At 55.2% G+C, this 26,400-nt stretch overlaps 1 protein-coding gene and 1 long non-coding RNA gene across 7 annotated transcripts in view; one reads left to right on the top strand and one right to left on the bottom strand.

The window, feature by feature from the left end:
* ATP2B4 (ATPase plasma membrane Ca2+ transporting 4) overlaps positions 1–24,796 on the top strand; it is a 44,193-nt gene extending 19,397 nt beyond the window's left edge. For 2 of the 6 annotated variants that reach the window (XM_057400788.1, XM_057400789.1), the window contains exons 3-21: positions 1,655–1,852; positions 2,594–2,851; positions 3,570–3,695; positions 3,788–3,913; positions 5,513–5,548; positions 7,025–7,186; positions 7,271–7,485; positions 7,578–7,820; positions 7,926–8,167; positions 8,423–8,657; positions 9,569–9,748; positions 10,380–10,467; positions 10,576–10,682; positions 11,506–11,697; positions 11,812–12,025; positions 12,746–12,957; positions 13,519–13,626; positions 13,908–14,090; positions 21,290–24,796. In XM_057400788.1, coding sequence (XP_057256771.1) covers positions 1,655–1,852; positions 2,594–2,851; positions 3,570–3,695; positions 3,788–3,913; positions 5,513–5,548; positions 7,025–7,186; positions 7,271–7,485; positions 7,578–7,820; positions 7,926–8,167; positions 8,423–8,657; positions 9,569–9,748; positions 10,380–10,467; positions 10,576–10,682; positions 11,506–11,697; positions 11,812–12,025; positions 12,746–12,957; positions 13,519–13,626; positions 13,908–14,090; positions 21,290–21,595 — 3,431 coding nt within the window. In that variant the 3' untranslated portion in view covers positions 21,596–24,796. Of the gene's footprint in view, positions 1–1,654; positions 1,853–2,593; positions 2,852–3,569; positions 3,696–3,787; positions 3,914–5,512; positions 5,549–7,024; positions 7,187–7,270; positions 7,486–7,577; positions 7,821–7,925; positions 8,168–8,422; positions 8,658–9,568; positions 9,749–10,379; positions 10,468–10,575; positions 10,683–11,505; positions 11,698–11,811; positions 12,026–12,745; positions 12,958–13,518; positions 13,627–13,907; positions 14,091–16,207; positions 16,401–21,289 lie in introns of all 6 variants that reach the window. The other 4 variants (XM_057400793.1, XM_057400791.1, XM_057400792.1 and 1 more) reach the window with 4 other exon arrangements.
* Positions 23,911–25,509, bottom strand: LOC130594709 (uncharacterized). Its single transcript, XR_008971146.1, has 2 exons — positions 25,403–25,509; positions 23,911–24,111 (listed from the first exon to the last, which is right to left on the bottom strand). It is a non-coding gene; the product is annotated as an uncharacterized LOC130594709 (long non-coding RNA).
* Between the last annotated feature and the right edge of the window lie 891 nt (positions 25,510–26,400).

Below are 26,400 nucleotides of genomic sequence, written 5' to 3'. Positions count from 1 at the left end.
GGGGGTGTTCTCCTGCTGTCCCTTGTGGCCTCCATCCAAAGCTTCCCATCCACATCCCCACTAACCGGGTCCCCCCAGCCCCTGCAGTGGCCCCGGTTGGGAGGGACTTGCTGGCAACCTGGAGCCATGGTGCCCATGGCATCTGCTCTTTGCAATAGGTGAATTGGAAACCCCAGCACCTCCCAACCTGCCCCAGGAGGGTGTGGGAGCTCTGGGGTCATGCCTATGGATGGGACATAGGCTTTGGAAGGAGCCACGTGTGCAACCTTCCATGCCCTGTGGCAGCATCCCGCATCCTCGTGCGGGAGCACGTGTGTGCCCGGCGCACGCGGTGCCTCCCCAGCCCTGGCGCTGAGTCAACCCACAGCAGTTAGCCACATTTTCCATCCATCCATCCGGCTGCAGACCTTGGGATGGGTGAGAATCGGGGCTGGGAGATCCCAGGATCCTGCTGCCTCGTCACGGCTGGGTGGGGACCGGGCGCTGCTCCAGCGCATCCCCTCCCTGCAGCCGGGGTGTAGTCTCAGCAGAAGGTGGGGTGCGTGGAAGGGGAAAGGGATTCATCCTGATGCTTCCTTCTGGATGGGATGGTAGAGCTGTCCCAAGCAGGAGGAATTGGTCCTCCCGGGAGGGCATCGCTGCCAGGCTGCTCCAGGCACAGGGATGCATCCAGGGCCAGTGTTGCTGCTGCCTGCCCGGTGCATCTCGGGAGCTGGCAGCAGCCCCATGGGCCATCTTAAGGTGGAGACAGCTGGGGGGGCTTGGTGCAGGGCTTGGTTAAGGTGGTGCTAGGCATGGGGGGGGGGGCTGTTCTCACCTGGGACCCCATTGACTTTTTAATGGCTTTTAAATGCAGGGGATGACCAGAACAAACTGTCTCCGATTGCTGGCCCATGCCCTGGGATGGGAAGGCTCCTGTGCCCCCCTTTTGCCCCCCTCTTGCCCCCCTTTTGCACCATGCTCATAGCACTCAGCTGAGCTCAGAGACTTTCCCATTGCACCAGGTCGGTCGTCAGAGTGACTGCTCCTTGGAGCTAGCAGGAAAAGAGTGAAGGCTGCTTTTGCCCCCTTTTTGCCCCCTTTTTGCCCCCTTTTTGCCCCCTTTTTGCCCCCTTTTTGCCCCCTTTTTGCCCCCTTTTTGCCCCCTTTTTGCCCCCTTTTTGCCCCCTTTTTGCCCCCTTTTTGCCCCCTTTTTGCCCCCTTTTTGCCCCCTTTTTGCCCCCTTTTTGCCCGCTTTCCCCCCCCCTTTCCCATGTCCATAGGGCTGGGCTGAGCTCGGAGACTCTCCCGCTGCGCCGAGCCGGCCTCCGGAGCGGTGGCTGCTCAGAGCTGGCAGGAGAAGAGGGATCAGGTGGCTCCGGCGGCTCCGAGCACCGCTCGCGGTGCCAGATTTACGGCTAATTTGATGCCGCCTGTAAACAAGGCGGGCAGTGCCAACTGGCGTTAACCGGCACTCGGGCTCTCGGTGCGGCTGCAGCACCGGCGAGAGGCGGCTCATCCTGCCCCATCGCGGTCCCTGCGTGCTCCCTGCCCCATGGAGGGACAGGAGCCAAGCTCTTGCATCCCCTCTGCCTGCTCCCCGTGCCCCTGTGCAGGCAGGGTGCTGCTCCTCACATTGGGGTTTTGTTCCCATCTCCGTCCCTCCTCTCTCCAGGCTTGTCTGGGAACCCAACTGACCTGGAGAAGAGGCGGCAGGTCTTCGGGCAGAACTTCATTCCTCCCAAAAAGGCCAAGACGTTCCTGCAGTTAGTGTGGGAAGCGCTCCAGGACGTCACGCTCATCATCTTGGAAATCGCAGCCATAGTCTCCTTGGGGCTGTCCTTCTACCACCCGCCGGGTGGTGACAATGAACGTGAGTCCCCTGTGGTGGTGGTGGGACTGGTGGGGGGGACCTGCTTCAGCTGCCGTGCAGGAGCAGGGCTTTGGGATGGATGCTGTCTCTGGCAGGCCATCATGTGGGTCAGTGTAGTGCAGATGGAGCTGGGAGCTACTTCTGCTCATCCTTGGGATCCTTGCCATCCAGGCACCTGCATTGATGGATGTGTCTGGGCATAGCCAGCACCATGGCACAGCTCAGAGCTATTCCTTGCTGCTCTCTCAGAAGATGCTCAAAGAGCAAGAGCCCATCTGGTCCAGTGGCCTCCCAAGTCCATGGGGCTTCCCTTTTGCTTTGGACATAGAGGGACCATGCTGGCTGTCCCCTGGTAGCTCCAACTACGACACCCCACATGTGGTGGTTGGGCAGTGGTGTTGGATAAGTTTCTCCTTCCCGGTGCTGGAGGAGGTGAGCAGGAGCAAGTATCCGGAGGTGCAGGAAGATGGTGACTCACCCAAGGGTCAGGGAGCAGAGGGAGGCCTGGGTGCTCCAACTGGGAATAGAAGCTGGTTGTCTTGGCTCTTTCAGCCCAACCTCTGCCAAAAATGAGTAGTAGGAAGGAGAACACTGAAAGGAATCAGATGCCTCCAGGGAGGTAAAACCCCTCTGCTGGGAGCAGGGGAAGCCCTTGGAGCAGCTCAGGGAGGAGTGATTGTCTCTATTCATGTGTCACTCAGTGGGGAGCGGGTACAAACAGGGTTTCTCCTCCGCCTGCAGTGTGTGGCCAGTCTGCGGGCGGCGTGGAGGACGAGGGCGAGTCGCAGGCCGGCTGGATCGAGGGGGCAGCCATCCTGTTCTCGGTGATCATCGTGGTGCTGGTGACGGCTTTCAATGACTGGAGCAAGGAGAAGCAGTTCCGGGGCCTCCAGAGCCGCATCGAGCAGGAGCAGAAGTTCACGGTCATTCGCAAGGGGCAGGTGATCCAGATCCCGGTGGCGGAGATCGTGGTGGGAGACATCGCGCAGATCAAGTACGGTGAGTGGGGATGCATAGGGGCTGCCCCTCTGCTTTGGAGCCTGGGGCTTCCTCCTCTCTGCTTTGCCAGCCCTTTTTGCCTTGAGGGGAAGTGTTGCCTCCTCCAGTGGTTCTATTCCGCAGCATCCCATGGCCAGGAGCAATGGGAGATGCTCCTGGGGAGGTGCTGGAGCTCAGCCAGGCTCTGCACACAACATTGGGTTGGTTTAGTGACCTGTTGGATGCAGAAAGGATTCCTGTCCTTGTTGGTGAACCATTCCTTAGGAAGGAGATGTTGGGCTAAACTAGGTCCTGCTCCTTGCTTACCAGGGGGAATGCTCATCCCATGCAGCTCCTGGCAGGAAGGAGATTGGTCCAACACAGTCTTCGTTTTCACACAGAGCTTTTCCCTTTTGCCTTCCTTGGCTGATGTAATGTGTAGCAGTTTGTATGTATCAGGAGGCTTTGGGCTGTTGACTCAGTCAAACCAGACGGGAGAAGCACTGATTGAGCAGAAGTCCTCCCAACAAATGCTTTCCTACATCAGGGAAGATTTTGGACCTACTGGATATCATCTTATAATAGCCATCTGTCTTAGAATACCCATCTGCTGCGTCTCCCCTCCCTAGATTTGGTCTGAGATTGAATTCTGAGTCCTTTTGCTGATACACAGAGCATCCTTCCCGTACTGGGGTGGGCAGGGTGAGCTGTGCTGACCCCCTCTCTGCTCCTGTCCTAGGTGATCTCTTGCCAGCGGACGGGATCCTGATCCAGGGCAATGACCTGAAAATAGACGAGAGCTCCCTGACGGGGGAGTCAGACCAAGTCAAGAAATCCCTGGAAAAAGACCCCATGCTGCTCTCAGGTGAGGAGCTGCGAGGGGTTTGTGCTGGGTTGGGGAGGAGATGGGATGTGGTGCTGGTGTCCGGTCTCACCGCGGCCTCCCTTCTGTGCCAGGTACCCATGTGATGGAGGGCTCTGGCAGGATGGTGGTGACTGCTGTGGGTATCAACTCCCAGACAGGAATCATCTTCACTCTTCTGGGGGCAGGAGAAGGAGATGAGGAGAAGAAGGTGAAGAAAGGTAAGGAGATCCATTGAACCTGCCCTTTCCCTCCTTTTGCCTTTCTCCCTTTCCTGGGAAGCATCCACTGCTGTGTGTCAGGCTGCCCCCACCTCTGTGGGGTGCGTGTTAGTGCCCATGGCCCAGGCAGGTACAGTGAGCTCTGGAGGTGCAGGGGGATCCCTCCCTGCTCCCTGAGGAAAGCCTCCAAGCACCCAGACCTCGGCTCCTTTGGACACGGCTCCAACTGTCTCTTCTCCAGCAGCCGCAGCCTGGAGCTGTGGGATGTGGTGGGGGGTCAATGCTCAGAGGGACAAGTGGCCTAGAGCGATGCCCCACGGCGCTCATTGCGCAGCCTTGGTGGGAAGGTGAGTCCTGGCTGTCCATAGGGTGATAGAAACCCATCCAGAGCCTTGGGACGATCTCTGCTGGCATCCCGGAGCTCCCTGGTGATGGAGGCAAGAGGGGAAGGAGGGTTGGGGAGCAGCCCGGCAGGCTGAGGTGCTTCTCACTGTGCTGGGAGTCGGTGCCTCGGTGCTCACATCTCACTGCTTACTCCCCTGCTCTGTGCCAGCTTTAAAGCCAGCATCGGCTTGGGGAGCTCCTGCTCTCCCCCGTGTCACTGTGCTCATTGGGAGCAGCCGTGAGGTGCGGGGAGCTGGCAGGAGGGAGCTGCTGGCAGCAGCACCAGGGAGCCCTTCCCGGGATGTGATGCCAGGTGCGGGGAAGCATCCGGATCCGCTCCAGGCCGTGTCTGTGCTGGGCTCCTGCAGCTCTGCTCGCCCAGGCCGGGCAGCTGCCTTCCATTGCTGGCACTGGGAGCTGAGGAGCTCTTGGGGTTTAGCTGCCAGCTTGGAGGTGGGAGTAAGGGATGAGCTGTGGGAATGGTGCTGGTGCGGGAACAGAGGCTCCCAGGCTTGGTACTTTCCCAGCCTTTGCTCAGCCCCACAGCAAACCAGCTCTGTGCCTTGCAGCCCTCAGCTGGGGAGTGAAGTGGGGCAGGGGCTTCACCAGCTTGTCCCCTTCATGGTGCCAAGGGATGATGGGGAGAAGTGCGTGAACCCCTTGTCACTCCAGGCTTGCTTCAACTGCAGGAGCCCCATGTTGTATAGAGGCACACATGGGACCCCCTTGCCCATCACACATGTTGGGGCAAAGCCCCTCGCTAGGGGTGTAGTGCTGCCCATGGCAGGGGACAAGTCTATGCCTCCTGTGTGCATCCACTTGCACCCACAGCAGCGGGAGGTAGGGAGCACAGTGCCTGGCACGTGCTGCATAGAGAACAAGCTCTGCTGCGTGGTTCCTTCTCCCCGAAGGTCTGAGACGTCCCTGGGCACACTTGGAAGCACTGCCGAGGGTTGCAGGAGGTGCTTTGCAGGTGGGGAAGCCTGAAGCCTTAGGGATGGGGTGCCTAAGGGAGCACAGGGCGCTCCGGAGCCTTGCCAGTGCCGCCAGCTATGGACCGAGTGCGGTGCCAGCAGGGAGCTGAGCCCTGTGTATGGATCCCACCAGAGCGTGTGCGGCCCCTTCGGAGCAGGGCTGGCCCTGGGCTGTCCCAGCAGCCGGATGATGGCCGTGGGTCCATGTGCTGAGCCCTCCACCCTTTCTCTCTTTGAACAGGTAAAAAAAGCGGAGCCCCCGAAAACCGCAACAAAGGTAACCAGCCTCTCCATCCTTTGAACCAGCACCACACTAACTACTGAGCATTCCTCCTTCCTTCCTTCCTTCTTTCTTCTCATCAGTCTGTGCTCTTTGCTGCTCCGGCGGGACTCTCGCCTCGTTGTCCTGGGAGAGGGTGCAGCAGTCCCGTGGCCAGTGGCCCCAGCACGGTGCCCTCTGGTACCCACCCTAGGGCTGTGTGTAGCTGCGATGGGGCTGGCTGGCTTTCCCCATGGCCACGTTGCCCTGCCTAGGGCAAAGCTCTTGTGCAGGAAGGACAGGGCTCTTGCAGCAGCCTGGACCACCGACAGAGCATCCCTTTATTATCCATGTTGACATGAGCCTGGCAGTGCCCCTCGGAGGCTGTCCCTTTGCAGGGCTTGTGGTGGGGGCAGAGATGTGGGTCCCCTGCTGCTGTGCGTGGGCTGACGTCCCATGGGGCCTGGCCAACGTGACGGTTGTACCCTCTCCTCCCATGGCCTCGACTCCGTGAGCGTCTCCTCGCCAGTGTTTCTCACACTGTTCTTTGCAGGCTGTGGAGGAAGCCCATCCCTGCACCTCTCTCTCCACCTCTCTCTTTCTTTCTCTCTCCTCTCAGCAGTTTGAGTTTCCCTCCTTCCCGTCAGACTGTGTCCGGGTGCTTGTTCTGTCCGTGTCGGGTCTGTTGTAACCGTGGAGGTGTCCGATGTGGAGCTGCTGGGAGCTACCAGGCTGGCTCCAGCAGCAGCCAGGAAGGGACAGGTCCTGGGGGGCCTGCAGGCAGCTTTTGGGGGGGGGTCCCACCCTCTTCCCATCCCTCTCCGAAGCTTCCAGCTGAGCTGGGGCTCCTGGTGCAGGCCTTCAGTTGGACCAGGCCATGATAGCCGCTGAAAGCCTGGCTATCCCGGGTCCTAAAGATGTGATGGATGGCACAGGGCTGGGATCCAAGGAGCTGGCTCACTCCTCTTCAACCTCCATCCCAATGGCTAACCGTCTCCCTCCATCTCACCCCCTCTGTCACTCCCCTGGCAGGTGATTGCTGCTGAGCTGCCCACAGGTGGCACTGGGAGGGACTGGGGATGCTCCTCAGGAGCCTGGGAGCACTGGAGGCTCTCTGGGGTCAGCCCAAAAGGCTCCCCATCTGCTGCACAGTGCAAAGCAGCCATAGGGGAGGCTAAAAGAGACCTGCTTCCACCCCAGACCCTGGCCAGAGGGTTTCTTGCAGTGCTGCCTTAGAGGTGTGACCGGTGCCAGTGTCAGCTCTGAGGATCCTTTATCCATAGGGTTGGGGTAGATAACAGAAAACTGCCCCATAGGGAAGAGGCAGGGCCCTGGGACAGGAGGTTTCCATGTGCTCGGATGCGTGTGTCTTCGGGAATGGTTCTTGTTCTGGGTTTTCTCTCTCTCACCACCATTCTTCTCAGTGGTGTCCCAGAGGTTTTCCTGGTCTCTCTCCTATTCACACGTGGTGTCTTGTTTTACCTTGGGCTGTAGCTAAAACTCAGGATGGTGTGGCCTTAGAGATCCAGCCCCTGAAGAGCCAGGAAGGGGTGGAAAATGAGGAGAAGGAGAAGAAGAAGGTGAAGGTGCCTAAGAAAGAGAAGTCTGTGCTGCAAGGGAAGCTCACACGCTTGGCAGTCCAGATTGGGAAGGCGGGTAAGTGGCCCTCCATGGGCTGTCTCCTTGCTGTCCCCTTGCCCAGCATCCCCTCACCTCCTCCTCTGCCTCTTCTTCCCCCAGGGCTGATCATGTCAGCCATCACGGTCATCATCTTGGTGCTGTACTTCGTGATCGACACGTTTGGGGTGCAGCGGCGGCCCTGGCTGGCAGAGTGCACCCCCATTTACATCCAGTACTTCGTCAAGTTCTTCATCATCGGTGTCACCGTGTTGGTGGTGGCTGTGCCTGAAGGGCTCCCGTTGGCAGTCACCATCTCCTTGGCCTACTCTGTGAAGGTGAGACCGCGGTGCAGTGGGGTCGCCATGGGTATGATGAGGGGATTCAAGGCTTTGGGCTCTGACTCGCCTGGTTGTGGTGCCTGTTGCAGAAAATGATGAAGGACAACAACCTGGTGAGGCACTTGGATGCGTGTGAGACCATGGGCAATGCCACCGCCATCTGCTCGGACAAGACGGGCACGCTCACCATGAACCGCATGACGGTGGTGCAGGCTTACGTGGGGGATACCCACTACCGCCAGATTCCTGATCCCGAAGCCATCCTGCCCAAGATCCTGGACCTCATCGTCAACGGTGTCTCCATCAACTCAGCTTACACATCCAAGATCCTGGTGAGCTGGAGAACCGCAGCCTTGCATGCTGGGCTTCCCGCCTGCAGCTCCCATCCTGCTGTATCCAGGTTTGACATTGCGTTTCCTTTCCTTCCTCCCCTCCAGCCACCCGAGAAGGAAGGGGGGCTACCCCGGCAAGTGGGGAACAAAACCGAGTGTGCCCTGCTGGGTTTCGTGCTGGACCTGAAGCAGGATTACCAGGCTGTGCGGAACGAGGTGCCAGAGGAGAAGCTCTACAAGGTCTACACCTTCAACTCGGTGCGCAAGTCCATGAGCACGGTCCTGAAGAACAGCAACGGCGGCTTCCGCATGTACAGCAAAGGAGCCTCCGAGATCATCCTCCGCAAGTAACCATCCTCCTTCAGCACGCTGGTCCTCTCCCCATCCCATGGGCTTTAGGCTGAGATGCCCCATGGAGCTGTTTTGTGGGGGGGGCTGCAGGGTGAAGGGTGCCCAGTTCTGGAGCAAGGAGGTGCCGCTGTGCGATGTGTTTAACTCTTTTAGGGTGACTTTGGGAAAGGGATGGGGAACCTGGGTGACCGGGGGAGCAGATGCTGGCAGCATGTGCTCCTCCCTCACCCTCCATCCCGCTCCTGCGTTAGGTGCACCAAGATCCTGGACAAGAACGGTGACCCCCGGGCGTTCAAGGTGAAGGACCGGGATGAGATGGTGAAGAAGGTGATTGAGCCCATGGCCTGCCACGGCCTGCGCACCATCTGCCTGGCGTTCCGGGACTTCCCTGCCGACGCCGAGCCCGACTGGGACAGCGAGAACGAGATCCTGTCCGACCTCACCTGCATTGCTGTGGTGGGGATAGAGGACCCTGTGCGGCCAGAGGTACCGAACCCACCTCTGCCCTGGCTCCTCTGCATCCATCTCTGAAGTACCCCACGCTACCAGCTCCATCCTGCAGGCGTTTCTGTCCCCTACCTGCACAGAATGACCTGGTGGCAGGGTGGTTCTGCCCAGTCTTTCCCCCCTGTTGCTAACAGGGGTCTGTGCATTAGGGTTCTACATCAGTTGAAAGGTGCAGAGAGGCACCATGCAGGGCTGATGCAGCTGGTTCCTCCCTCGCAGCTCTGCCTCTGCCGGGGCAGGCAGCTGGGCTAATGCAATAAGCCCTCCAATACCTGCCTCCTGATTACATTTTGGAGCTTGCCCCCACACTCCCGCCTTGCTTGCATCTTTCCTGATTAGATGTTCAAGTATCTGGGGCTGGGAATTGCATTACAGATGCCCCGTCTGCACCGGCTCTGGAGGCCACTGATTCGATTTGCTAATTTCTCACTAATATCCTCTTCCCCCACCGCTCTGTAATGGCTAAACCCATTAGTGCTGCTGGAGCAGGGTGGCTCAAGTGCCCCCGTTTTGATGGATCGCCTGGCCAAGCCCTGGCGCCCAGCACCGCAGCGTGATGGGGGGGAGGCAGCGTGGTTGCCTTCCCCTTGGGGCTGGAAGTTCTCGTGTTGTCTGTGCTGGAGGAGCTGCTCTGGACACACACATGAGGCTGGGAGCAGGGCAGGCATCTTCTCCAGTCCCTGGTGGCTTTCCCTTGCTGCTTGTGCTGGTGCTGGAGGGGGATTTTTGGTTCAGCATCACATCCACAGTGTGAGCACTGAGCTCTGGGTGGAGGCAGGTTCCTGACCCCACCAGGGCCCTTTCCAGGTCCTTTTAGGGAGGATGGGAGAGGAGCTGCCTGTTTCTGGGGATACTTTGAGCATCCAGACCCATCTGTCCTTGTCCCCCAGGTGCCAGATGCAATCCTGAAGTGCCAGCGTGCCGGCATCACTGTCCGGATGGTGACTGGGGACAACATCAACACCGCCCGTGCCATCGCCACCAAGTGTGGCATCCTGCTGCCAGGGGAGGACTTCTTGTGCCTGGAGGGGAAGGAGTTCAACCGGCTCATCCGCAACGAGAAGGGAGAGGTGGGAGGGCAGCCCCAGGGCCTGCTCTGCGGGGAGGGGGGGTGTCGGTGTTCCTCTTATCTATGGGTAAATGCAGCTGGTCCCTCTGCTTGCTGGCATCTGTACCCAGTGCAACTGCACCGTTCGGGTGCTTGGAGGTGGAGGCTCTGTCTTGTAGCATCACGGAATGGTTTGGGCTGGAAAGGACCTTAAGATCACCCAGTTCCAGCTGCCTGCCATGGGCAAGGACACCTCACACTAGGCCATGTCACCCAAAGCTCTGTCCAGCCTAGCCTTGAACGCTGCCAGGGATGAAGCATTTACCACTTCTTTGGGTAACCTGTGCCAGGGCCTCTCCACCCCCAAAGAACTTCTTCCTTATCTCCAACCTGAACTTCCCCTGTTTCAGTTTGAACCCATCATCCCTTGTCCTATCACTACAGTCCCTGATGCAGGTCCCTCTCCAGCATCCTTGTAGCCCCCTTCCAACACTGGAAGCTGCTCTGAGGTCCATCCTCGTGGCCTCCTCCGAACTTGCTCCAACAGCTCCATGTCCTTACATGAGGACACCAGAACTGCACACAGTGCTCCAAGTGAGGCAGAAGGTTCCAGGGGGGCTCCTGCCCTTTCTCACACCTGCTTTGTCCTGCAGGTGGAACAGGAGCAGTTGGACAAGATCTGGCCCAAGCTGCGTGTGCTGGCGCGCTCCTCCCCAACAGATAAGCACACGCTGGTGAAAGGTGAGCTGGTCCCTCACAGTGTCTCATCCTGCTTGGCACGGGGACTTTTGCAGCCTGGACCCTGCCCTTGGGGCTTAGTTTCCTCTCAACTGCTTGTCTCTGTTCCAGGTATCATCGACAGCACCATTGGTGACCAGAGGCAGGTGGTGGCTGTGACCGGGGATGGGACCAACGATGGCCCAGCTCTGAAGAAAGCTGATGTTGGGTTTGCTATGGTACGGATGGGCAGTGGGTTTCCCACTCTCTTTGGGTGCAGAACTAATGGCACACTTGGTTATTCTCATATTTCTGGATTAGTGAAACTTGATTTTGGAGGCTTGGTTTAATTCTCATTAAATTCATAGCAAAAGATTGATGAGAAGCAATCAGTGGGATGCTGCCTTATGGCTGGGCTCCTCTGTCCCAGCTGCAGGGACCACATCAAGCTAAAGGTGCCCTGGTACTTGCAGGGACCTGCCTGGCCCTGATGGCTGAGCTGTGGGGTCAGTAACTCACCCAGTAAGTCATCCCTGCAGTTCTTCACCCAGGCTCCTCATGTGCAGGAGCAGCCCTGCCATGGGGCCAGGCACTGGGCTTTGCTGGGGGCTAAGTGCTGGACCTCCAGAGAGTGGGGAGCAGAGGGGACAGCTCTGTCCAGCTGCATCTGAAGCTCACACCCTGCAGCAGCAGCCTGGGTGTCCCTGCCTGAGACAGAGCCGGCTCCTTACGAGCCTCAGTGCATTCAATCACTGCAAAGCGAGCGCCTCTGTGTGCCAGCGGGGAGAAAAGCAGCGAGCTCAGCTCCCGCCGAACAAACGTGGCCAATGTGGGGCTGAAAAGCAGCACTGACCCAGAGCCCATGTCTGTTCTTGAAGGCTTCGCTGCTAAGGAGCCTCTGCACACCGAGTGCTGTGGTAGAACTCGCTGTCAAACACAGGCTGGGCTCCGGCTCCTCGGGCTCTGGTGGATTTCTCTCTTGGGAAGAAGCGGAGCCAGGCGGATGCCAAGCATGGAGCTTGCTCCGTGACTCACCCTGTTGCTTTCTCCCTGCTCCTCAAGGGCATCGCAGGCACGGACGTGGCGAAGGAGGCTTCGGACATCATCCTGACGGATGACAACTTCACCAGCATCGTCAAGGCGGTGATGTGGGGCCGCAACGTCTACGACAGCATCTCCAAGTTCTTGCAGTTCCAGCTGACCGTGAACGTGGTGGCCGTCATCGTGGCCTTCACGGGGGCCTGCATCACGCAGGTAAGGGGGTGCTGGGCTTGATGGGAGGAGAGTGGAGGCTCCTGCGACATGAGGAGGGAGAAGAGGGTGGTCTTGGTGGTGTGATGTGTTCTTCCCCCCCCATTCTCTCCGCAGGACTCGCCCCTGAAGGCTGTCCAGATGCTGTGGGTGAACCTGATCATGGACACCTTCGCCTCCTTAGCCCTGGCCACAGAGCCCCCATGTGAGTCCCTGCTGCTGCGCAAGCCCTATGGCCGCAACAAGCCGCTCATCTCCCGCACCATGATGAAGAACATCCTGGGGCACGCTGTGTACCAGCTCGCCATCATCTTCACGCTGCTCTTTGCAGGTGAGCTTTGAGGCCCCAACAAACAGGAGGGTGGTGACAAAGGGGCAGAAGTCCCAGCCCTGCGTCTCTTGTTCTTCATTGTCACTCGGTGAACTTGTGTTGGCCAGGACAGAGCTTATTTAATCATAGAACCATGGAATGGTTTGGGCTGCAAAGGACCTTAAAGCTCTTCCAGCTCCAACCCCTGCTACAGGCAGGGACACCTCCCACTAGAGCAGCTTGCTCCAAGCCCCTGTGTCCAACCTGGCCTTGAACACTGCCAGGGATGGGGCAGCCACAGCTTCTCTGGGCACCCTGTGCCAGCGCCTCAGCACCCTCACAGGGAAGAGCTTCTGCCTACGAGCTCATCTCAGTCTCCCCTCTGGCAGGTTAAAGCCATTCCCCTTGGCCTGTCCCTACAAACCCTTGTCTAAAGCTCCTCTTGAGCTTTTTTGTAGCCCCTTTAGGTACTGGAAGGCTTAACAATAGCAGATGGGAAGCAGGAGGGTAATAAGGAAGAGGGGGTTTAGTTCTAGAGCCGGGGAAGCAGCTTTTCAACATCTTTAAGCATTCATTGGAGCTAGCACCGGGGGACTCCAACTGGGTCAAGGGATTATCAGCAAGAGCCTGGGATCCTAATTCCACCTCCCGCAGTGCGAAGTGGAAGTGAGGAGCCAGGATCTCACCTTCTCTCTTCTCTGTCCTTCCCCATCCCCTCCCCAATCCCACTTGTCTGCTTAGGGGAGAGGTTTTTTGACATCGACAGCGGCCGCAATGCCCCGCTGCACTCCCCGCCCACCGAGCACTACACCATCGTCTTCAACACCTTTGTCATGATGCAGTTGTTCAACGAGATCAATGCCCGCAAGATCCACGGCGAGAGGAACGTCTTCGAGGCCATTTACCGCAACCCCATCTTCTGCTCCGTGGTGCTGGGCACGTTTGCAGCTCAGGTGAAGCTTTGGGAATGAATGGTGGGGCTGGGAGGGGACTGTGCCGCAGGATGATCAGTGTCTGCTGCAGTCACTGCCCTCAGCTCTGTTCTGGCCCTTTATTCTGCTCCAGCAGCTTCTTGGTGACACAAAGCCTGGTTATCGGGGTCCAGAGTGTGTTGGGAGGTGCCAGGGCCGCTCAGCGCGTCTCTGGTGTCCTGTGAAGTTAATAGCATAGGTCATAGATCATTGAATGGTTTTGAAGTTCATCCACTTCCATCCCCTTGCCATTGGCAGGGATGGCTCACACATGTTGCCCAAGGCTCTGTCCAGCCTGGCCTTGAACACTGCCAGGGATGGAGCAGTCACCACTTCTTTGGGCACCCTGTGCCAGTGCCTCAGCACCCTCACAGCAAAGAGCTTCTTCCTTATCTCCAACCCGAAACTCCCCTGTTCCAGTTTAAACCCATCACCCCTTGTCCTATTTGAGGTCCTTGGCTCCTCTTGTGATCCCTGGGAAGGGGGGAAGAGATGTGTGGCCTTTAGGGGACCTCGTGTGACTTGTTCTCTCCTGTGCTGTAGATCCTCATTGTGGAGTTTGGGGGGAAGCCGTTCAGCTGCTCCGGGCTCACCCTCAGCCAGTGGTTCTGGTGTATTTTTATCGGAGTGGGAGAGCTCCTCTGGGGCCAGGTAAGAGCCAGTGTGAAGAACCCACCATGTGCCATGCACTTGCAGCCCAGCCTGCCTTCCCCTCCTCATCCTCCCTGGTGTTTGCTCAAGGGGGGGATGCTCCATCCCAGCAGTGAGGAGGAGAGGTTGTTCATCTGCTCCTTCTTCCCACCCTGCTTCCAAGCAGTGGTATCCGGGTGTCCCAGCTGAGTCCTGGCAGTTCGTTGCTTGCCTTTGGTGGTGGGCTCCACGCAGCCCCGACCTGCAAGCTAAGGAGCTGCTCTCTCCCTGCCTCTCCCCAGCTCATCTGCACTGTCCCAACCAGCCACCTGAAGTTCCTGAAGGAAGCTGGGCATGGCATCACCAAGGAGGAGATCCCAGAGGAGGAGCTGCCTGAAGACGTGGACGAGATCGACCACGCTGAGATGGAGCTGCGGCGCGGGCAGATCCTGTGGTTCAGGGGTCTCAATAGGATACAGACACAGGTACTGTGGGGCAGTGGGGATGGGGTGGGGCTCTTCCTTCTCTCTCTTTCCTTCTTTCTCTTTCTCTCCAGGGGCTCTGCCTGGATAGAGGCTGCTGCTCAGAGGATGCCATCACCTCCTGGGCTAGACTTCTCCCACCACCCGTGCCTTTCTGGTTGGGGAAGCAGGACAGCCTGGGTTTGGGCCAGGGGAGGCACAAGCCTGTTCCCATGTGGAACACAGTGTCCCGCAGCCTGAGGCTGGATGTGCTGCTGATGGGCACCTCATGCAGCAGAGGAGGGTGCTCGGAAGCTGTGGGGCCAGGGCACAGGAGCCTCCAGGGCTCTTGGAGGTGTCAGCTCTGACGCTGCTCCTGGTCACTGTGGGGATGCTGCTCCCAGAGGGGAATGGGCCCAAGAGGAATCTGCCTGCGTGAGACCCTTGCTGGTCTCACTCCTCTGCTGTCCTTCCTGACAGCTCTTTGGCCAAGGGCTCTTGCCACCCCTCCCTGCCAGTCTGCAGTCTCCTGGCCTGGAGCTCTTGGCCCCACAGCAAGGAAAGGGAGGAGAATCAATCTGTTAATGTGGTTTTCTACATCAGCTCTTTCTCTCTGACTCAGTTTTTCCTGAAAGGGTGTTTTTTTTAACCCTGGAATGCTGCTGGGCAGGGCAGGGAGAGTTCCCTGCAGTGAATCACTGTCTCTTGTCTTTCCTTGACGCTGGGGCAGAGGTGCCCCATGGAGGAAAGCTGTAGGTCCCCCACGTCCCCTGGCATGCAGGGCTGCTCTGAACCTTCTGTTCATCCTCCTCTGCTCCTCCAACAGATGGAGGTCACCAAAGTGGCCCAAGACACGGAGCCAGCACAGCAGCCGTTTTGTGCTGTGTTAACTTTGCTTCTCTGTGAGCTCTTGCCTTGATGTTTTCATGGTGAGGGAGAGCCTTGACTCCCTTCCTGTGGTAAGGGGCAGATGGGCTTTTCTGCAGCCCAGGGCAGTGCATGGGGCTGAGCAGACAGATCTCTGTGGCTCATTCACATTGAGAGATGTGCTTGGAGCACTGGGCTGCTTTGGAAGGGTCCAGTTGCATATGAACAGCTGCAGTACCAGTGGCCATGTGTGCTGCTGAGGCTGAGCCTCACAGGTATCTCCCTGCAGCCGTGATGGACCTGGGCTGAAATGAGCTCTTGCAATATGAAGGACGGTCCCGGATGCTGGCAGGTCCTGGAGCCTCTTTAGCAGCTCCTTCCTCTGCCGTGGAGCAGAGAAGCGAGCAGGTCAACCTGAGCATCCTGGGGCTTCTGTCCTGACTCGGTGCGGGTTGGAGGAGAGCACAGGGCTCTTTCCTGCAGGACTCCTGTGCACTCAGGAAGGGAGGTCCCTCTGAGGAGGGGGATCAGCCTGGAGGAGTGAAGCAGTGTGTAAAACACCCCCAGGGTGAGCATGTGGGGCTGGAGGAGGTGTCCCTCCCTAAGGAGCTGTGCAGCCGAGGCTGCTCTGGTCAGGATGGGGCTGGAAGCCACAGTGGTACCTAGATGCTGCTGGGTTCCTCTGGCCTCGGTGCGCAATGACAGAGCAACTGTGGCTCATCCACTGAGGGTGCTTCCTTGCTGCATCCCTGCAAGTCCTGTGCAGAGCGTGAGCCTGGGGGAGAGGCTGGAACATCTCCCAGCATGGCTGGCTGCCATGGAGCATCGTGTATCCCAGGATTCAGCCCCCCATGTGCATCCCATGGGGCTGAGGGCCCAGAAACCCTTTGCCAGTGCAGTTTTCCGGACCACCGGCTGCCAGCTCGCACCTCTGCCCACCCTCTCTCTTTCTCTGCTCCTCCTCCAGATTGTCAGGATAACCCAAGGTGTTGCCTCTGTCGCTCCCCTCCCACCACAGTCTCCTTCTTGGTGGTGGGCTAAGCCCTGTCCCTGTGAGCCTGGGACCTCTCCTCTGCTCCCAGAAATGCCAGCCACAAACCCGGTGTGGGTTTATGGGAGTGCGGGGTGGGGGGCTCCCTCCTCCCCACCTCTCCATCCTCCTTCTTCCTTCCTGTCCCTGTGTGTCTGCCCAACCTCCCTGCTCCCTTCCATCCCCATCCCCTCTCCCTGTCTCTGGCCGGGGCGACGCTATCTCACTCTCTGGTTCTTTGCAGATGGACGTAGTTTACACATTCCAGACCGGCGCCTCCTCTTTGCAGGGAGCCCTCAGGAGACAGCCTTCCATCGTGAGCCAGCACCACGATGTAAAAAATGTTTCTAGCCCAACCCATGTAGCTCTTTCCTCCGTCAATTCCACTCCCACCACTTCTGCTGTTGCTGCTGCTGCTGCATCTCCTCCTGTGGGCAGTGAGTGATAGTCTATTACAATGCATGACTTCTAATAACCACAGAGAGCACCTGCACCAACCTAACCCAGCCTGTTCTCTCTCCCTCTAAACCTTGACTCACACTCATTTCCCAAATGAAGGATGGGGCGGGAGAGCAGTTTGAAAAAGGAATAGTTTTTATGCAGTTGCATCTTTAACCCTGGTCCTTTCCCCCCACCCCATCCCATGTTGCTTCCTCCAGTTTTACCTCTTCTCCTCCTTTGCAGGACTGATGTTTGAGTCCACCCTCCTGAGGGGTGCCAAAACTGGTGGTTCTAGTTCAGAGAACCTTTGTGTTCACGAGCAACTAAAAAGCATTGCTGTGAAAAGGGCACACTGCACCCAAAAGGTGTCATTGCCTTCCCATGCAGCTCTGCCCAGCCCTGGGATGCCCCAGGAGGGCAGGGATGGGCAGAGACTTTGCTTTACCAAAGCTGTTTGGAGGCAGAGTGGCCGTTCAGACCTTCCCACAGCAGTCAGTGTGCTACTGGGATGAGCTGAGCCGTGGTAAGGGGCTGCCTGTGTGCTCCCTGCCTCTTGCATGGCTGTGAGAAGGGCTGTTTGCTCCTCGGCTGGGTGAGCAGCCGGTTACCGCGGCTCAGCCGGCCCATGGTGATGCATCAGAGCTGCCCGGAGCCTTGCAGCTCAACCTGCTGTTTGAGAGCTGGCTTGTAAGCAAGCAGCATCCCCATCCTGCCTGTGAGCTTGCATGCTGTGTGAGATGGGGCTGAGCGAGCCCTGGAGCTCGGCGGCGACAGCACCGGGCTCCACCGGTGCCCAGCTTGTTCTGCACACGCTGCAAATCAGTGTGTGCAGACCAGACATACGCGACTCTCTGCATGCAAATGGAGATGGAAAACGTGGCCCTGCTGAACACCAGTGGGAAAGCTGGATCCTGGATCTAGCTGTGGGCTTCCAGTCCAAAGGAAAGCCCTCTCTGGTGCAGTGCCCCTCTCCGTGTTCATTGTGATATGTATATACAGGCTTGTGAGCACATGAGCGTGGATTCTCTCTCTTCAGGGCTGTGCCAGGCTGGCCGTAGGTAGTGTTTCTTTCCTGGATAATTGGCTTTTTTTATTGCACAGTCATTTTCTGTGTTCTCCTCTTATTGAAGAAAGACCTTTGGTGACTTTTGGAATAGCTTTCAGTCTCCACTGTTTGTGCACTGTGGGAGAGAAGAGAGAATTCCTGATCATTTTGTTTTCTCTCTGTTTAGCTGATGCTGATGCTTGATGTTGATTCTGTTTAACCCCGGTGTTTCTGAAGCAGCGCAGCTGCCTTCTGTTCCTGACTGCATCCGTGCACCACCGAGACTTCCTAATGGAAAGAAAACCGGCTTAGAGGGGTCTCAGGGTAGTGGGCTTGGGTGGGTGAGACCACACCATGGGTTTTTTGCAGTCTGTGGATGAATGTTCTCCCTGATCTGCAGCAAGGGACTAGATAACTTGGATAGCTTGTGCCTTTCCAGGCAGCAAACAGCTTGACAAGAAGCTAACCCAGGTTGCTAAGTCTTCCCTCTGTTTCCTGCCTAGACTTCTCTCTATTTCCCTCTGCTGCTTCCCTCTCCTCTCTCTCAAAGCTCCACTTCCCTCCATACAGATTAACAGTGTCCCTCTGCCTTCCACTGCACTTCTGAGGGATGTGCCCCTCTGGAGTGCTGGAGGAGAAGGAATCTCAGGAATGACCCTCAGGAGATGGTTTGCAGGGCTGAGCTGGTCTCCCATGGGGGTTTTGCCCTGCTTTGAAGGAGCTGGGCAAAGCAAGTCAGGGTCAGTGGTGGAGCTGCTGCTGGCTGCCCACAGAAGATGTCATTCCCATCTCCATGTGAGCAGTGGGATTTGCCCAGCACATTGTGGTGCTGCAGCACTGGTGTGAAATGAGAAGGATGGAGGTTGTGCAGGTTGTGGGTGGAAAGGAGGGAGGTGGGATGTTGGCTCAGTGGGGAGGATTTTGGTTTTGGTTTTGCTCTTTCAGAAGGCAATTCCTTACTGTTGGGTTCCTTTGACAAGGGAACAGCTGAATTAATTTCACAGCAGTTGCTGACAGAGATAGTTAAATCGAAGTAAGAAAAGCTTCAGGAAAGCTGTGGCTGAAGCTTATTGCTAGAGCAGTGATTTCTTGTGAGCAGTGCTGAAGTTTATTGAAGGCAGGGATGCGGTAGATGGGGTCTGGACTCACCAGTGCTCGAGGTGGTGGGGTAGGAAGGGCTTCTGTGAAGCTACTCCTGCCTCTAAGCTTGTACCAGGCTGCCCAGTTCCCTTGGGCTCTCTTAGTTGTGGTTGGTTCAGTTGAGTTTGCACACTGCATTGTAGGGGCAGGGGCTTTTATCAGTGCTTGCAGTTGCTGTTGTTAAGGCGTGGATGATGTGACAGGTTCTTGGTTGAAGGTGGCCTGCTTGGTGGTCTCCTTTGTGCTGTGCGTTCACACTAAACACTGAATTTATCCTGGATCTGACTGTGGGGGTTAGTGCAGCAAACACAGCTCTGGATCTCTGGGCCCAGCTACATAAATCTTCACTTTTGCAGGCCAGCTGGTGCTCCAGCATCCCGGGGGGTACCTGGCCCACTCTCATCACCTCATGAGTGCTTGTCATCCAGCTCATGTGTGCGTGTGCAGCTCCATTGGTGTGTGCAGGGCTGGTGTGTTTGTTTCCAGCTGGGATGTGCTGAGCCTGTGCCTGGGGGTGCCACGTTGCTGCCCCAGGTAGGGCAGCACCATCTCTGAGCCAGATGGAGACTGGATTCAGCCCTCCTGAGAGGGGAGCCCTGGAGCATCTCCCAGGTAAAACCTCCAGGGATCCAGGCATGAGACTCTTCCTTGGGCTGCCTCTCTGATCTGGTTTTGTGAATGCTGTTTGTGCTGATACCAAAGATCCCCAGCAGGCTCTCGCTGGCTGTGCTGGTTGGTGACTTCCCTCCTATCCTGCCTGTGTACCAGACCAAGGTGGACACTTTAACCCAGCTCATCTCACCAAGAAGAAGGGTGTAATCTCTGTTCACCCACCAGATCTGCAGCCCATTCACAAAGAAGTGGCAGAACAAACATCTTTATTTGCCTTGTCACCTTGCAAGGGGATATCTGAATCAGCAGCTCTGTGCTCCCTGGGCAGTGGCTGGGTGATGGGGAGGTTCTCAAGGTGTAGCTTAGGGATGCTGCAGAGGAGCATCCTTTTTGTGGGATGTGTGATCTCCTCCGTTTTGCACCCCAGCTTCAGTCCCCAGGGATGCCATGCAGGGAAAACAGTGGGGACTGGGTTCCTTGAGTGTTGAGAGCAGATGAAGGTAGCTCCTGCTGCTTCCACGGGGCAAGAGATGGAGCAGGATGACTGGCACTGCTACAGGGAGGTGTTACCGATGTCCTTGCTGTGCTCAGTGATGCTGAACAAAGTCTCACAGTGTTCTGGAGGCATTTCCTTCCCAGAGGAGAAGTGGAGCAGATCTCCTGGTCCCAGATGACCTCTGCTTAACAGGTCATAAGATGACCTCTCTTGCTGTCATAAGACACATGAGAGCGTGTGCAGGATGCTTCGTGCTTGCTGACAATGTTGTCAGTAGCTTCCTCCTCTAGAAAGGCAGGAGATGTCCCAGTTCCCTTGGGAGACCCTGAGCTGCTTGGTTTGTTAGCTCTGCTTCAGAACCCCACGTACCGCATCGCCCTCCTGCAGTTGATGCCTTCTGGCGTCTTCTGGAGTGATGATAGCCCCAGTTCACCCAGGACAGTTGGAGCTCTGCTGCACTTGGGATGCACAAGTCATTGGCTCATGCATGCCGGTGGCTGCACTGGGGTAGAGAGTTCTGCTGCAGCCCCACGGTGCTGCCACCTCCTGCCCCTCTGTTCACTGGGTCTGATGCTTGTCACCCATCCATCCAAACTGTGACTTGGCTGCAAGGGAGGGCGAGAGCTGGAGGCCTCAAGGCTGGATTTCCAGAGCAAATGGAGGGATCAGTGAATCCACCACTTGCTTGTTTCCAGACCTCTCCTTTCCAGTGCTATGGAGGTAGCAGAGCCATATCCCGGTTGTCCAAACTGGGCTCTGGATCTGCTTGGAACACACTGAGTCTGGCTTGTGGCAGGACTGGCAGCCTGTGGATGTGTGGCCAGGCTTTCTAGCAGAGTTTGAGATTGATTTTTCGTGCAGAGCATCCAAAAGAACAACGGCCTTTGGAAACTGCTGGGTCTTCTTCAGCATGTAGGGATGGATCCAGAGCTCCAGCCCAGGATCCAGGTGGCAGCCGTGTGGGCAAACTCGCACAGATCTGGCTTCCTTCTTGCATGCTTAGCTGGGTCCAGTTTTAGTGCTCATGGCATCCACTTGGACCTGCTGCTTCACATGGGCTTGAAAAGTTTGTGACACCTTTTTGAAGCCCATTCCTTTCTATAGGTCTAAACCCAAACTAGAACACACACAACACGGCTCCCACAGTAGTTTGGTTTTTTTTCTGCTGTTTGTCTAACCCACCTCTTTTTTGAGTCGTAGTTCCACTTGTCCTCGTTTGTACACACAGATACGCGTGCGCACCCATAATGACAACTAATGCCTTTTGGCTTCTGTTCATTGGAAGTGATGTGGGGGTTGGTTGTGGGTTTTGAGTTGTTTTGTGTCTTTTCTTGCAGCTTCTGAAGTCGCCCCATAGTCGGTTGATTCCCCATCACACACCTAGTGCCTGAGTCTGATCCATCTTGGCCCTCCTAGTTCACCATAGATGTTTCATTTCGACTTAGCTGTCTGCTCAGTGGTGGTTCTTGTTGTTGTTGTGCTTTTTGTTGTGTCTTTATGAGTTATTTTGCCTTTCTCCTGGGAGCTCTGGCCCCTCATAGCAGATACTAACCCCTCTTCTGTTTATCCCCCACGCTCCTCGCCTCCGGCAGATCAAAGTGGTGAATGCGTTCCGTAGCTCCTTGTACGAAGGCCTCGAGAAACCCGAATCCAGAAGCTCCATCCATAACTTCATGACTCACCCAGAGTTCATCCTGGAGGAAGATGAGCCTCGAACACCATTCCTTGACGGCGCTGAAGACAACCCCGAGACTGACGGACTCAAAAAGCGAGGTGGGGGTATCCTGGGTGGATCTACACCCCTCAACAGAAATAACAATGCAGTGGACAGCGATCAAGCTGAGCTCACCGTCCCGGAGCCTGAAAGCCCCTTACACAGCTTGGAGACATCAGTTTGACCTTAGAACTTTGAACCCCCTCTCCTCCTCCACCTTCGCCCCTCGCCCTGTGTGACACCGGCACCAGTAACTGATCACACACTGCGGTCACTTCGTGTCAAACTGCTCATACGTATATCATTTTGGCGTTTCATTTTGGGGGGGGTTGTTTTGATTTGGGTTTTTTGGTTTTTGGTTTTTTTTTTACCATTATTTAGCAGTGGGAACCAGAGTACCATGATGCTGGGTGTTGGGAGAGAGGCGAAGCCAAACTTGTGCATCTCCATCCCTCATTTTCAGTGGTACTCGCCCAAGTGAAGCAGCCAGGTTATTTCCTCTCCGAGAGTTGGGCTCCATGTGTCTGTTGTTGGGGGGGGGGGGGTCACGTTGTAAAATGCATGTTCAAAGGAAGTTCAAGTTCTTGTAGTCTTACACACACGTGCTCAGCCTCAGGGCTGGGAGCATTTGTGACTTTGATTTTTATTTCTTCTTTTTCTTTTAGTTTTTTTTTTTTCTCCACTTGTGGTTTTTAGGGTTTTCTTCTAATGTTGGGGTTTGTTCTTTGCTTGTGGGATTTGCCCCCAAGAACTCCACAGTGAGAAGTGGGGGAGAAATGACAAATAAATGAAAAATCAACCCAGCCAGGGGAAGGTGTTTACTCACAGGTTTGACAGATACAGGGATGTATACACCAGTCTTCCACCTTGAAAATGGTACCTAGCCTTTGCAGTTCCTCCTCCATGTGTGTACGCACACACTCCTCTCTCTGTTTCCAAAGCAGTCATTGGTAGATAAGGACTGAAGGTGACTTGGCTGTAACCTTGCTGGATGTAAAAGCTTCTGGTTTCTCTACAAAGCAAGGTGGAGGTGAATTGGCAGTGGAAGGGTGGTGAAGAAAAAACCCATGGTTGTGAGAAGGGCTCCTTCCTGGGGAGTCTTAAGAGATTCATCTCTTCTGCTTTTGAAGAGCTGTGAAAGGGAGAGCCTTGCAAAGGTTGAACAGCTCCTGCCAGCAAGAGCAAAGGGACTTCTGCCCGTTCTGGCATGTCTGTACTGTTGGGTTAAATAATCCTTTTGCCTTGGAGTACAAGCTCTGGTTAACTGCTGAGGAACCCCAGAGGATGCTCCAGCCATGCCCACCAGCTCTGTGCATCGCTGCCCAAGCGTTAGCAGGCTGAGTGGAGAGCAAGCATCAGGTTATTGACACTCCAGTGGGTCAACCTCTCGATTGTGGAAGGGGTAAGTCAGGTTCAGGCTCTAGCCAGTGGAAGGGGAGGAGGCTCTAGCACCCATGGCAGGACCCTTGATTTGCCCGAGGTGCAGGTTGGCTGGTTGGTTAGCTGCAGGTCTTCCAGCAAAGGTGCTGCATGGAGGCTTTGCCTCACTTCCTGCTTTCTTGAAGGTCATCTCTTCACCCTGCATCCTGCCTCACCTTGGTCTCTTGTAACTATTTGGCAGGAGTCCTGTTTTAGTGGACCAGAGGCCCCCAGTGTCCTCTGAACTTGACCCTCTTGTGAAGCCATGGGACTGAGCAGGATGCAGCAGTTTGCTTTGCTTAGGCTTAGTTTCTTCCCCTTGCTGGTGCACCCCTGGTTACTGGCCCCAGGCAGGCAGGGCTGGAGGAAGCTCCACTGCCTTCTCTCCTTCATCCTGCTTGGCTTGGTTGGAAGCAGAGAGAATGTCGTTGTAACTGGCTGTACAACATCATTGTGTTTGCCTAGCGTCCATCCCTGGAAGCAGAGAGCTTTGAGTGAGAGGTGGGGCTGACTGGTTTCTTCTTTCCTTTCCTTTCTGAACGCACAGCAGAATCTCCCGTGCCTTCTCCAAGCACTGCCTGCAGCACCACCTGCCACGCGAGGGCCCAGTACTTTGCCAAGAAATAAGTGTTCCTTAACCACCAACACAAACCAAGTGTCTTTGTTTTGTTGCCAGCCCAGCACTGACTCGTCCCTTCCTTGGGGTGGGAGGAGGGAAGTACGAGCTCACCCCATTCCTGCCCAGAGGAAAGGTCCTTCTCCCAGGTGTCCTGGCTCGGTGCTGGCAAAGGGGGTGAAGGCTGGGCTCTACACTGCCAACAGCAAGAAGAAATTGCCACCACTGCCCCATCTCAATTGCAAATTCAATGTCAAGCCCCCTGCCCTCCCCGTTCCTTCCATACATGAGCCTGAGACCTACCCTGGGCAGGGCAGGGGGGGGTTACCCACAAGTGGCGACAGGAGAGCCAAAAGGGGTGGTTGTGGGGTTTGAGGCTGTACTAAAGGTGACATTGCTTCAAAGATCACTTTTTTCTATGTTAAATATTTGAGAAAAAAGAAAAAAAAAAGGTGAAAATATGGTGTTCTTACACAGAAATATTTATTAAATACTTTGGGGGGAATTGCACCAATTTTCTTTCTTTTGATATTTTTTTAATACCTCAGACCTGTTGCAAAGACTTAAACCAACAACAAAAAGCCAACTTTGGAGGCTCTCAAAGTCACTCCCAGAAGGTTGCCACATGGGTCTGGTTGTTTCTGAGTTGATCTATTTTTGTTGTTCTAGTTTCCACGTTGTGGGGGGGGGGGAGAAAGAAGAATTCTATATAAATATTATGCAAAAAAAAAGATATAAAAAAATATAGTTTTCTTTAGCTCAGAAATGGATATTTTTACGTCAGCCATATGTATTTTGTTTAAAAGACAAAAAAAAACTAACTAAGCCTTGAGTCGCGTGGCTGTGTGACAGCAGTTCACAGGCGGATGCCAGTCAGCTTCCTTTTCTCCAAGCAGCCATCTTTATACTAGATGTTAGTTGGATGACAGAAATGGGGTTTTTATATATATATATAAATTATGTTGGTATGGCTGGTTGCTTAAAGTATCAACGTTTATTGTGCATACATCCTTCTTTTGTTTTTTCCCTGTAAAGTATGTTTCCTATTTAGTTTCTGTGATATACTGGCAGCAGATTGGGTTAAGTTATTGAGGATGCTACAAAAGAGTTGGGGGAGATTGGTGCTCTACATTGAAAGGCATGGTCAAGCAGCATGAACTTGTGGGGACTCTCTGCAACATGCCTTGAAAAGGGGGAAATATATATATATATTATTATTTTCTGCTTTGTCTGAACTGCCACGAGTGTGCACGGGGGGAGAGTGCCATGCCAGACAGGAACCGAAGTCATACCCTGTGCTCCGTGTTAACTTGCCTTGGAATGCTTTGTTATTAAAACACTCTGAACATACGTTTGCATCCAGTTCTTAATAACAGTAGGGTCGCTGGTGGTGGTGGTGGTGGTTTTAATGTGAAATAAATTGGCAGATTGGTACCAAAGACATTTACACCACGTCCTGTGTGCGTTGCTGAACCGGCATTTTTAGGCATTTGCATTCTGTGGTGAGGTTTCCTTTGATTTGCACAGGGGTTTTACTTCATTTTCAAAGGTTTTTGTGCAATAAGCTTGGAGGAAAATTTTGAAACAATCTCAAGAAGGAAAAAAACTAAACCAACTTTTAGCATGGGCAGCCTCTGGCTTTCCCCAGTCGAGGAGTAGCCATCCTGTAGTGCTCAGCCCCTTCAGAAATGCTTCTCGGGGGTGACATGCCATTGGGGTGAATGGAAAAGCCCCATCCCAGCTCCAGGGATGCCGTTGCCCTCCTGCAGGGACCAAGCACATCAAAGAAGAGTCCTTGCAAGCTTTGTACCTCTTGGCGCAGGACAGATGTACCTGTCTGCCATCGCTTCTCGCTGCTTGGTCCAGCTCCTTCAAGTTTATCAACCCATAAACCATCCTCCTGCATCCCAGCTCTCCCCAGTGGGGCTCGGTGACGTGGGGGGACCGCTCTCCTACCTGCAGGGCAATGCCTGGCTGTTCCTCTCCAGCATCTCTCTGCTACCCTGCCACCGAGCCGGGCTGATCTCGGGCTCTGCCTCTGTTATCCTCCTGCTCAACAACAGAATGGAGGTTTCCTTCAGCAAAGCCCATGGCTAAAACTGCCTTTAGTTTATTTCCTCCCCTTAAATAAATATATATATATATACAGTATTAAATCAACATTTATGTGTGTGTATATATATTTATCCAATGCTCTCACAACAAACCTTTCTTTTGAAGAGGGCACGCAGACCTGAGTTGTTTTTTTTTTCTTTTCCAGTAACTAAGTATAATAAGCACTGGTATTTTTGTACAAAAAACCCAAAAATACAAAACAAAAGACTATTACGTGGTATGCATGACATTAAAACAAAAAACAATGGTGGTTTCAAAGCAATATGTACCCTGGTGTGTTTGCCATATCCTAGAGTCCAGCTTCAAGTGCACCTGATCTGTAATGCATTTTGATATTAATCTCTATGTACAATGTTTTGCATGTAATTTATATGGTTCTCGGGGAGAAAAACCAAACTTGAATGAATTGTCAGTTGGTGGCTTCTGAGACAACAGACTCCAAGCAGGGATAATAATCCAAATGGAAGCAAAAGAGCGGTTGAGGGGTGGGAAAGGGGGTACATAGAAATCTGAAGGGGGGAGAAGGGTCCTGGTTTGGAATCAATAAAGCTTTGGCTGTTGAGCAGAAACGCTGCGCAAATGCATCCAGAGAATAAAATGTGCCCACATGTACCTGATGCGTGTCCACCAGCTTGTGAAATCCATCCCACATCCTCTCCTAGGATGCTCAGGCTCCCTGTCGGAGCAAGCTGGAGCGTGGAAGTGGGGCCCGTGGGGTGGGAAGAGGGATGGGGATCAAAAGCATCCCATCCCTGAGCAAAGACCAGCACCGGCTGTCAAGTGACATCCAAACCAGCGTGGCTGGGCTGTGCATTGAGCTGCCCTGGAGCCCTAACCCT

The sequence above is a fragment of the Pezoporus wallicus genome, unplaced genomic scaffold (genome assembly GCF_028554395.1).
Source record: "Pezoporus wallicus isolate ANWC-B61680 ecotype Strahan unplaced genomic scaffold, APGP_CSIRO_Pwel_v1 scaffold_7736, whole genome shotgun sequence".
Lineage (NCBI taxonomy): Eukaryota > Metazoa > Chordata > Aves > Psittaciformes > Psittacidae > Pezoporus > Pezoporus wallicus.
Note: the sequence above shows the minus strand (reverse complement) of the source record. Positions and strands in the feature narration are given on the sequence as shown.